Source organism: Giraffa tippelskirchi, chromosome 8, assembly GCF_054371585.1.
Source record: "Giraffa tippelskirchi isolate mGirTip1 chromosome 8, T2T-mGirTip1v1.2.pri, whole genome shotgun sequence".
Lineage (NCBI taxonomy): Eukaryota > Metazoa > Chordata > Mammalia > Artiodactyla > Giraffidae > Giraffa > Giraffa tippelskirchi.
Window position 1 is genome coordinate 86,138,510 of NC_137282.1, and position 12,481 is coordinate 86,150,990.

The window sequence follows — 12,481 nt, forward strand, 5'->3', positions numbered from 1 at the left end:
CTGGGTCATCCCATTGCCCCGGCCCTGAGCCCTTGTCTCATGCATTGAACATGGAATGGTGTTCTGTTTCACATATGATAATATACATGTTTCAATGCTATTCTCCCAGAACGTCCCACCCTCACCTTCTCCCTCAGAGTCCATAACAAGGTTTTCTATAACTAAATTTTAATGGTGTAAATTTCTCAGTACTACATCTGACATTTTTATACTTTTTTGTTAGTTAGCTTCCCTGGTGGCTTGGATGGTAAAGAATCTGCCTGCAATGTGGGAGATGGGGGTTCAATCCCCAGATTGGGAAGATCCCCTGGAAAAAGCTAGCTCTTCATATGTCTTTCTCCCAAGACATGTTACAACTGCTTTGTGAGATAGCAGTAACCATGACTCATCCATCTGTTTGTCCCAACCAGCTCTTAACAAGGTGCTCAATTAATTCTGCTTCATCAATTGGTTTCAATTCTGAATTTGGGGTGCAGGTATAAGTATTCAAAAAGAAAAGTATTTGATGGATTTTGGATAATTTATGTTGCCAAAATATCTGAGTCAGCCTGAAAAACAGTCTGTAGATTCTTTTGGGCAAATATCAACTCTTTCTCATGTATCTCAACTGATGGGAGAAAATAGAAAAAGGAAATGGGGAGATTTCATAAGCACGTACACTTCCTGTCCATGGTAGGAAGCATTTCTTGAAAAGGCATGAATTTCCCTTTTACCTTCTTTGTCAACCAGCTAGAGAAGATTTTAGTTGGGGACAGTCTTGTTTGTTGTTGGAAACTCTAGGATTTGGTAAAGAACAAGAGACAGCTCTACCTCTAGAGAGGATGTCAGGTCCCCAGGCTTGTGGAAAGGCCATGGTCACCACTCCTGCAGTACGGTTATAACCTAAGTGCTCTTAACAAGATGATTTTCAGATTACCAGCATGAAAAGGCCCTTCCTGCCACCTCCAACAGTCGGTTATCATGCTTCCATCCTTATGAAACCCTTCCAGGTGAGAATTTATCTCTCTTATAGCTCTTATCACATACTGTCTTGCATTAAAGTTATTCATGTAATTATTGTGAAACTTTGGGGCTTCCCTGGTGGCTTAGTGGTAAAGAATCCACATGCTAAGTGAGTTTGATCCCTGGGTTGGGAAGATCCCCTGGAGAAGGAAATGGCAACCCACTCTAATATTCTTGCCTGGGAAATCCCACGGACAGAGGAGACTGGTGGGCTACAGTCCATGGGGTCGCAAAAAGTTGGACACGACTTGGTGACTAAACAACAACGCTGTGGAATGTTACTCCAACCGTGAACAATTTGAGGATATAAAGATCCTTTATCATCATACCTCTCACCTTACTTTGAACAGTGCCTTTAGCGTGCTGGATACTAGATGGATGTTTATTGAATACATTTTCCCCTCTTGTTGGTAGATATTTTTGAAATTTAGACAAAACATTTAATAGCCAAAAATTAGGCTCCTTGGGAAGGCTCTTGTGTTCCAACATTTGAAGAGTGAATTTCATGTTAAAGTTCCACTTTAAACTTTTTCTCATTTCATTTTAGATAGAGAAGGAAAAGGGTAGCAAAGTACACAGTGTAATCAAGAACACAATTTAATCAAGATAACATTGAATTCAAGTCAAAATTAATAATACCCCAGCCTGCCACGAGTAGATTGAATATGAAATAAGTTTTTAGTTTCTTCTTTTCATAAATGCTGTGGTTCATACTTTTGTTCTGGAGTGCCACATGAACAGATATCTCTGTGACACTGACTTTTGCTCACCAGCTAAAGAAGGCTGGAACAGGTAGATCATATCTTTAGGGGGAAAAATGCTTTCAGTTTTTGGACTGTGTGTAGGATCAAAGGATATTTTAAATGACTTAACTCTCTTATTAAGTAATGTTCATGCTTTATTTTTACTACCCCAAGACATTCTGCTAACTTGACCAATATTTGATAAGTATTCAAACTTTATATGTTCTGTGAAATGAAAATATCTCCTGCCATATCAATAAAAAAGAATGTCACAGCCATTGGGCTTTCCTGGTGGCTCACCAGGTAAAGAATCCACTTGCAATGCAGGAGACCTGAGTTTGATCCCTGGGTTGGGAAGTTCCCCTGAAGGAGGACATGGCAACCCACTTCAGTATTCTTGCCTGGAGCATCCTCATGGACAGAGGAGCCTGGTGGGCTACAGGCCATGGGGTCTCAAAGAGTCGGACATGACAGAGTAACTTAAGCACAGTCACAGCCATCAGTGATTTCCGGCTTCCAAATGTGAATGAGGGTTCCCAAAATTGAGATCTAGCAGATGCTGCCACCACCTGTGGTGACTGCAGAGAAGCTAGGGAAATGCAAGAAGCAGCCATCTGCCACTCCTTAAGGTGAACAAGGAAACAGGGTTGGCTCCAGATAGCTGAGGTGCATATGAAAGGAATGAGTTTAGTGAGCCAGAGGCTTGCAACTCCCCATACAAAGAATGCTAAATTCCCTAACTTGGTATCTGATCTTTGCTGTTCAGACAGCCTGCTCCCTTTGTTGCAAACTTGTGTATAGCCTGACTCCCCCTCCCACATCCTTGGAGCAGTTTTCTCAGAGCTGCTGAGATCCTGTCTCCCTGGCTCAGGCTCCTAGTCCTAGATGTTCCTACCAAATAAAATAACTCTGTACTTTCAGGTTGTGACTATATTTTTAGTTGACTGTTCTTTTTTTAAGACAAGCTTAAGATCCTGGTGACTATGGGATTTAGATGTACATAGGGGTCACAAAGAGTCGGACCTAACCTAGAGGCTAAGCACGCACGCGCCAAGCAAAGGGCTAATAGTAAAGATAGATTTTTGACTAAATCATAAGTCATGTATTGTTAACCCAGCCAAATTTGGAAAGAATAATTTGTGTGAAAAGAAGAAGGAAAAAAAAAAAAAAACCTCTTTGAAACAGAGGAGCTCCATGAAGACCTTTCTCCATGATAAACACGGAAAATAGATGTTAACACTAAACACATCCCTGAATACCTGTGCTACCTACTGCGGTTCAGACAGGCACCATTTGTCCTCCCTGCTGTCCAAGTCCCTTTTATTTTTTGTATGTATTTTTGACAATAATGTTCTTACATTATAATTTTTAGAGAAAAAGTTTGTATTTTAAATCCAAAATTTAAATAAATACATAGTTGCCTAGTACTTTCAGCTCTTGCCTACCACAAATTATTGTCTCCAAGAGAGATGTCAGTTAGGTAATGGTGTTGGTCAGGCAACAAAAAAATGAATAGTAGTGTTTACCTAGATGATGAATGAACAATGATTAGAGTCGAGCAATGTAAGTATTCAGGCCTGGTTTTCCTTCTTCTATGTGAAATTAGGAAGCTCAAACTACCGCACAATTGCACTCATCTCACAGGCTAGTAAAGTAATGCTCAAAATTCTCCAAGCCAGGCTTCAGCAATACATGAGCTGTGAAATTCCAGATTTTCAAGCTGGTTTTAGAAAAGGCAGAGGAACCAGAGATCAAATTGCTAACATTCACTGGAACATCGAAAAAGCAAGAGAATTCCAGAAAAGCATCTATTTCTGCTTTATTGACTATGCCAAAGACTTTGAATGTGTGGATCACAATAAACTGTAGAAAATTCTGAAAGAGATGGGAATACCAGAACACCTGATCTGCCTCTTGAGAAACCTGTATGCAGGTCAGGAAGCAACAGTTAGAACTGGACATGGAACAACAGTCTGGTTCCAAATAAGAAAAGGAGTACGTCAAGGCTGTATATTATCACCCTGCTTATTTAACTTATATGCAGAGGACATCATGAGAAACACTGGGCTGGATGAAGCACAAGCTGGAATCAAGATTGCCAGGAGAAATATCAATAACCTCAGATATACAGATGACACCACCCTTATGGCAGAAAGTGAAGAAGAACTAAAGAGCCTCTTGATGAAAGTGAAAGAGGAGAGTGAAAAAGTTGGCTTAAAGCTCAACATTCAGAAAACTAAGATCATGGCATCTGGTTCCATCACTTCATGGCAAATAGATGGGGAAACAGTGACTGACTTTATTTTTTGGGCTCCAAAATCACTGCAGATGGTAATTGCAGCCATAAAATTAAAAGACGCTTACTCCTTGGAAGGAAAATTATGACCAACCTAGATAGCATATTAAAAAGCAGAGACATTATTTTGCCAACAAAGGTCCATCTAGTCAAGGTTATGGTTTTTCCAGTAGTCATGTATGGATGTAAGAGTTGGACTGTAAAGAAGGCTGAGTGCCAAAGAATCGATGCTTTTGAACTGTGGTGTTGGAGAAGACTCTTGAGAGTCCCTTGGACTGCAAGGAGATCCAACCAGTCTATCCTAAAGGGGATCGGTCCTGGGTGTTCATTGGAGGGACTGATGTTGGGGCTGAAGCTCCAAATTTTGGCCACCTGATGTGAAAAGCTGACTCGTTTGAAAAGACCATGATGTTGGGAAAGATTGAAGGCAGGAGGAAAAGGGGATGACGGAGGATGATATGATTGGATGGCATCACCCACTCAATGGACATGAGTTTGGGTAAACTCTGGGAGTTGGTGATGGACAGGGAGGCCTGGAGTGCTGCGGTTCATGGGGTTGCAGAGTCAGACACGACTAAGTGACTGAACTGAACTGATGTGAAATTGCCTTATTCGGGGCATGAGGTGAGAAGCTCCAGACAGTGACCTTCTGAGTAACCACCATCAGATGGCCTGTTGGCTGTGCAAATCATGGTGACCCTCTGTCATGGACTCCATCCTGCCACCTGTCAAGCGAGCTGGACCTTGATAATCAGCTTTAAGTGGATCAGGAAAAGCCTGGATTTGGATTATAAGGTCTCTCCCATTTTCCAGGACTGACTCAAAGAACTGGGTTGAAACGTGAAAGAGAAGTCAAGGGTAATAATAAGGTTTTTATCTTTGTTTTTGCAAAACTAAAGTGGTTTCAGCAAAAGGTAGATGTTAACAATTCAGTAAGTTCCCGTTGCTTACTTTATGCCTTGATTTCAGATGATTTTTTGAAGATGGGCCAGAGGGAAATCTAGCTTCCTATTTGAGTTCTGTTAAGTCCTAATCTTCAATCCATATTTATGTATTATATGAAGCTCAGTTGAACAATTTCAGGTTCCAATTTCATCTTATCGCAAATGCACTGCTGTGAAGTTTCTGCTTGTAAGCAAGTCACAAATGAAACGCCAATAGGCAATACACTTACAGAAAATGGAAATGTAATACTACTTTTTAAGTATCAAATAGGCAGAAATATAAACGGGTAATAGCTCCAAGTTTTGGTGAGCGTGTGGAAGGCAGTCTTGATCACACACTGTAAATATGAATATAATATGATAAAGACATTTCTAGAAAGCAAGTTGATACATTGCATCAACAAAAACTTTCTATTTTAAAATAATATTTATCTAGAAACATTTCATTTAAGCATAGCCTAAGGATAGAATCTTAGAGTATAGATTTACCTGTGATAGATTTGTCTGTCACAGCACTGTTTATAACAGAAAAATCTTGGGAAAAATCTAAATATCAAATTGAAGATTGATTAAGTAAAATCACAAGATGCCCATATAAGCTTTTGCAGACATGGAAAATTATATGGCAGAATAGTATATAATGATACGGAAATAGTTTCATGATATATCAAAGTGAAAAAAGCAGCAATATATAAAATAAGATGTAGTATGTGATCCTATTGTTTTCAAACATAATATATGCAATCCCTGAGGTGTGTGAGGCTCCAGAGAATTTTTTAATGGGGTGTTTCTTTTATATAGATGATTAAAGTCATTCTAAATTAGTGTCAACTTCATACTAACATTCTGATCGCAAGCAATTTTGAGAAAGACTACCCTGCTGGCCAGTGGCTCACCAGGCTGCTCTCTGGGAATAAGGGTCTAGCTCTGAGCCAGGGAGGAGTCTGTAGGCAGAGTCCCAAAGCTTCTTGGGACATCGTGCCTAATGAGGAGAGAAGCAATAGAGGGTAGAAGAATGTCCCACAAGGGTGGAACAGGGCTCAGGCTCACAAGGGACCTCATGTGGGTTCAAGGCATCCTGCCTGTGGAACCCTACAGCATGGGCTGATCCCAGGCACTACAAGGGGACTTCAAAATACTTGAGGCAGATACTTCTGGTAATTGGTATTGATGAGGAAACCAGTCCAGGCTCAGGGCACTCTACCTATGCTGGCCCAAGCTGGTTCCATCTGCCAAAGGGAACTTAGACAATTTGATAAAGGCCCTCCAAAGGGTGGGGAAGAGGGGTAGTGAAGCATGAGATCAGGATGGGTGTTCTTACTTGGGGACGAAGGGTGGGCCTGATTATGTATGTACAGAAAAAGACTGGAAAGATTTACACCAAAGTTGTTAAAGTAGTTATTTCTAATTGCGCGTAGATTGAGTTCTACCTTTCCCTTCTATTTAAATAATTTCCTATCATTTTTTACAATGAAAAAGAATTAGTTTTGATTAAGGAAAAGTTATTTATAAGAAACACTGTATAAATACAAATAAGATGTACTAGCTGAGATGAAGGTTAAGTGACAGCTTTTCTAGCATGAGTTAACACTGGAGCTTACCTGAACATTTTTCCCAGTTGTAGCAGGTGTCATAGCCACAAGATTCATTCTTTGTGCTACTGGATGAAAGTTTTATCCTTTCCAGACCCCATTTTAACTGTGGACCCTCTTCGCATGAACCAATATGTAGAAAATGGAGTTGCTGATTATTTAAACATTTCTCGGCCAAAAGCTCACAAGCAGATGAAGTAAAGTGATGGCTGGATGTTGTATCAAGCACACAGATTTCTTCTGAATAATGGCTGTATGGGAAAGAAAAGCAAGGATTTATATATGAAGACTAGAAAAGATGGTGTGTAGACAACTCATATGTTAACTTACCACCTAGTTCTGTACCCCCTAATCTCTTCCCCCCAATTTCTCTTCTTTCAGTCCCTCATTTAATCTTGCATGCTCTGGGATTCATCTTCCTAAAAAAAAAAATTTCATTTTGAGTTTGTTACTACTCACAATTGCCTTCAAATTAAAGTTTGAATTCATTAATTCTGATAATCAAAATCTTCCATATTTTGTATTCATCCAATCAACTTTCCTTTCTAGAATCAGTTTCCCATCCTCCTTAATCCCTTTTTTATCACCTGACAACTGTATTGAGCATTTTCTAGACTGACAAGATTATTCTTCCTTTGCTACCATCCCATGCCCTGCTCAATCCATGTTGCACTATCTCCCCTCTCCAGCTGTCTATGTCCAGATCAATTCTTGGCTACATTTTCAAGCTAATCCTGATCAACCTAGCCTATTTTAGTCTGCACTTCCCCTGAACTCATTTGCTTATATATAATTATATAGCATTGCAAGTGTGTTTGTATTGTGACTAAGAGCATGCGTTTTTAAGTCGATCTTTGAATAACTCACTAAATCTAAGTAAAGGGATGGGTCCTGCTAACAAGAAGATAGCCATAGTCTTTCTCTTGCTGAGAAGACAAGAACTTGATTACTCCAAACCTGAGTTTCTTCTCTGATGTCAACTTTAGAGTTTAAAATCAGTGCACCAGTGTGTAAATTTGTTTCCAGGAACTGAAGCCCAGAGAGAGAACAAAAAGCCACTTTCTAAGTTCAGAGAACTTAAGCTGTGGGGCCAGTCACTCTCACAAACACCTGCGCTGCCATATCAAAGAGGACTGAGGAGTATAGGAAAAGGCTGGAGAGGGAGGGCTGAGCTGAAATTCAGATAGTTCTAGAGGACAGTCTGTACTCTCATAGTCTGGTATTGCAAAGACAAAGAAGTTCCCTCTGGGTTACATGGACAATGAGGATGTTGTGAGTTCTCCCTAGAAGGCCATCTTCTGGTTGAGGAGACCGCAGCAGCAGGTAGCTCATACAAGGTGGACCACTTGCAGTCAATTCTTAGGAAGGTAGACAGAGCCATCACTGGGCTGAATTACAACAGTGAAATGTTACAGAAAAAGTCCCTGTATTGTTCTCATAAATAAATGAAAAAACAAAGTGTCCCTACAAGTGTTTGTTTACTTGGAACTCAGAAGAATGTGAGAGGCAATCGGTGTTAAAGCTGAAAAAAAACCTTGGTGCAAAGAAATAGAAGAAAAATTCAAAAGTAGTAATTATGAACTGCTGCTGCTGCTGTTTAGTCACCAAGCTGTGTCTGACCCTTTGTGACTCCATGAACTATAGCCCAGCAGGCTCCTTGTCCATGGGATTTTCCAGGCAAGAATACTGGAGTGGGTTGCCATTCCCCTCTTCAGGGGAACTTCTTGACCCAGGGATTGAACCTGTGCCTCCTGCATTGGCAGGTGAATTCTTTATCACTGAGCCACCTGGGAAACCCCAATAGTTATGTACATGTGGTTTTAAAGATGAAAATTGGCCTAGAACAGCCTGCATTGTTTAAAATATATAAAAAGTGAAATATCACAACTGGACACAACTGGTGACTTCCTACTTCACCATTTATTCATTCTCTTCCTCAGTAACTTAACTCTAATTTTATTCACAATCACAGAATCCACAATCACAGAAACCACAATCACAGAAAACTAGCCAATCTAATCACATGGACCACAGCCTTGTCTAACTCAACAAAACAATGAGCCAGACCATGTAGGACCGCCCAAGACAGACAGGTCATGGTGGAGAGTTCTGACAAAATGTGGTCCACTGGAGAAAGGAATGGCAAATCACTTCAGTATTCTTGCCTGAGAACCCCATGAACAGTATGAAAATGCAAAATGATAGGACACTGAAAGATGGGTATGCAATATGCTACTGGAGATCAGTGGAGAAATAAATCCAGAAAGAATGAAGGGATGGAGCCAAAGCAACAACAACACCCAGTTGTGGATGTGACTGGTGATAGAAGCAAGATCCAATGCTGTAAAGAGCAATATTGCATAGGAACCTGGAATGTTAGGTCCATAAAACAAGCCAAATTGGAAGTTGTCAAACAGGAGATGGCAAGATTGAATGTTGACATTCTAAAGGAATCCGCGAACTAAAATGGATTGGAATGGGTGAATTTAACTCAGATGACCATTATGTCTACTACTGTGGGCAAGAATCCCTTACAAGAAATGGAGTAGCCATCATAGTCAACAAAAGTCTGAAATGCAGTACTTGGATGAAATCTCAGAAATGACAGAATGATCTCTGTTCGTTTCTAAGGCAAACCATTCAATATCACTGTAATCCAAGTCTATGTCCCAACCAGTAACGCTGAAGAAGCTGAAGTTTTACAGTTTCATGAAGACCTACAAGACCTTTTAGAACTAACACACAAAAAAGATGTCCTTTTCATTATAGGGGACTGGAATGCAAAACTAGGAAGTCAGGAAACACCTGGAATAACAGGCAAATTTGGCCTTGGAGTACAGAATGAAGCAGGGCAAAGGCTAATAGTTTTGTCAAGAGAACGCACTGGTCATAGCAAACACCCTTTTCCAATAACACAAGAGAAGACTCTACACATGGACATCACCAGATGGCCAACACCGAAATCAGACTGGTTGTATTCTTTACAGCCAAAGATGGAGAAGCTCTATACAGTCAGCAAAAACAAGACCGGGAGCTGGCCGTAGCTCAGATCATGAACTCCTTATTGCCAAATTCAGACATAAGTTGAAGAAAGTAGGGAAAACCACTAGACCATTAAGATGTGACCTAAATCAAATCCCTCATGATTATACAGTGGAAGTGAGAAATAGATTTAGGGGACTAGATCTGATAGACAGAGTGCCTGATGAACTACGGATGGAAGCTCATAACATTGTACCGGAGACAGGGATCAAGACTATCCTCAAGAAAAAGAAATGCAAAAAAAGCAAAATGGCTGTCTAAGGAGGCCTTACAAATAGCTGTGAAAGGAAGAGAAGTAAAAAGCAAAGGAGAGAAGGAAAGATAAACCCATTTGAAGGCAGAGTTCCAAAGAATAGCAAGGAGAGGTAAGAAAGCCTTCCTCAGTGATCAGTGCAAAGAAATAGAAGAAAATAATAGAATGGGAAAGACTAGAGATCTCTTCAAGATGATTAGAGATACCAAGGGAAACTTTCACGCAAAGACAGGCTCAATAAAGGACAGAAATCATATGGACCTAACAGAAGCAGAAGATATTAAGAAGAGTTGGCAAGAATACACAGAAGAAATGTACAAAAAAGATCTTCATGATCCAGATAATCACAATGGTGTGATCACTCACCTAGAGCCAGACATCCTGGAATGTGAAGTCAAGTGGGCCTTAGGAAGTATCACTAGGAACAAAGCTAAGGGAGGTGAGGAATTCCAGTTGAGCTATTTCAAATACTAAAAGATGATGCTGTGAAAGTGCTACACTCAATATGCCAACAAATTTGGAAAACTCAGCAGTGGCCACAGGACTGGAAAAGGTCACTTTTCATTCCAATCCCAAAGAAAGGAAATGCCAAAGAATACTTAAACACCACAAAATTGCACTCATCTCATACTCTAGTAAAGTAATGCTCAAAATTCTCCAAGCCAGGCTTCAGCAATACATGAGCTGTGAAATTCCAGATTTTCAAGCTGGTTTTAGAAGAGGCGGAGGGACCAGAGATCAAATTGCCAACATCCGCTGGATCATCGAAAACGCAAGAGAGTTCCAGAAAAACATCTATTTCTGCTTTATTGCCTATGCCAAATCCTTTGACTGTGTGGATCACAATAAACTGTGGAAAATTTTGAAAGAGATGGGAATACCAGACCACCTGACCTGCCTCTTGAGAAACCTGTATGCAGGTCAGGAAGCAACAGTTAGAACTGGACATGGAACAACAGACTGGTTCCAAATAGGAAAAGGAGTACGTCAAGGTTGTATATTGTCACCCTGCTTATTTAACTTATTTGCAGAGGACATCATGAGAAACGCTGGGCTGGATGAAGCACAAGCTGGAATCAAGATTGCCGGGAGAAATATCAATAACCTCAGATATGCAGATGACACCACACTTATGGCAGAAAGTGAAGAAGAACTAAAGAGCCGTTTGATGAAAGTGAAAGAGGAGAGTGCATAAGTTGGCTTAAAGCTCAATATTCAGAAAACTAAGATCATGGCATCTGGTTCCATCACTTCATGGCAAATAGATGGGGAAACAGTGGAAACAGTGGCTGACTTTATTTTCTTGGACTCCAAAATCACTGCTGATGGTGATTGCAGCCATGAAATTAAAAGACGCTTACTCCTTGGAAGGAAAGTTATGACCAACCTAGATAGCACATTAAAAAGCAGAGACATTAGTTTGCCAACAAAGGTCCATCTAGTCAAGGCTATGGTTTTTCCAGTAGTCATGTTTGGATGTGAGAGTTGGACTGTGAAGAAACCTGAGCGCCGAAGAATTGATGGTTTTGAACTGTGGTGTTGGAGAAGACTCTTGAGAGTCCCTTGGACTGCAAGGAGATCCAACCATTGCATCCTAAAGGAGATCAGTCCTGGGTGTTCTGGAAGGATTGGAAGGACTGGGGTTGAAGCTGAAACTCCATTACTTTGGCCACCTGATGCAAAGAGTTGACTCATTGGAAAAGATGCTGATGCTGGGAAAGATTGAGGGCAGGAGGAGAAGGGGACGACAGAGGATGAGATGGTTGGATGGCATCACCGACTCAATGGGCATGAGTTTATGTAAACTCCGGGAGTTGGTGATGGACAGGGAGGCCTGGCATGCTGTGGTCTATGGGGTCACAAAGAATCAGACACGACTGAGTGACTGAACTGAACTGAATTTATTGAAAAAATGCTTTTGCTTCTGGCCAATGATTCTGCTTCTAGGTATTTGATAGCCTCCTTTGCAGGGCCACATGGCCATGTGAACAAGAGAAGAGTAATGAAATGGAAGCCATGATGAATCCCCCAGGAACTCTCCTTAAAAAGAGAGCATGTGTCCATTTCTGGTCTTCCTTCTTTTGTACTCCAGCAGAGAAATCTTGGACCATGATATAACTTTAAGAATGTCAGACAGACAACTTTATTTTAATAAAGAGAAATAAAGTATCAGCTATACCTCAATAAAAAATAAAATATGAATATTAGATTTAAAAAAAGCATAGCAGAACAGACAGTAGGAAAGAGCTCAGTCCTATCTGAAAGAAGAGAATCACCAGACCATCGGTAGACTGCCTTCCTCCTGCATTTATTTTGTAAGATAGAGAAACAAAATTTTACCTTAAGCAAATCTTACTTTGGATTTTCCTCCCATGAAAGTAGTCCTGAAATTAATAAGCACTTTTGACACTCCTGGGTTTGTTTATGTAGAAAAAAGCAGTTATAACAACAGAGAGTCATGGAAGCCATATAAGGATATATCATTTTTCTTTATGCTCTCTGCCACCATGTGAAAGAATAAGCTAACAAAGAGATGTGTGTGTGTGTGTGTGTGTGTGTGTGTGTGTGTGTGTCTGTGTGTGAAGTCCATGCTCACACCTCTTTCTCTA

The 12,481-nt window shown here is 40.5% G+C and overlaps 1 protein-coding gene across 2 annotated transcripts in view; it reads right to left on the reverse strand.

The window, feature by feature from the left end:
- Positions 1-12,481, reverse strand: part of C6 (complement C6) — an 80,436-nt gene that overhangs the window by 10,608 nt on the left and 57,347 nt on the right. For both annotated transcript variants that reach the window (XM_081517549.1, XM_081517550.1), the window contains exon 17: positions 6,587-6,828. In XM_081517549.1, the coding sequence (XP_081373675.1) occupies positions 6,587-6,828 (242 nt within the window). The remainder of the gene's footprint in view (positions 1-6,586; positions 6,829-12,481) is intronic.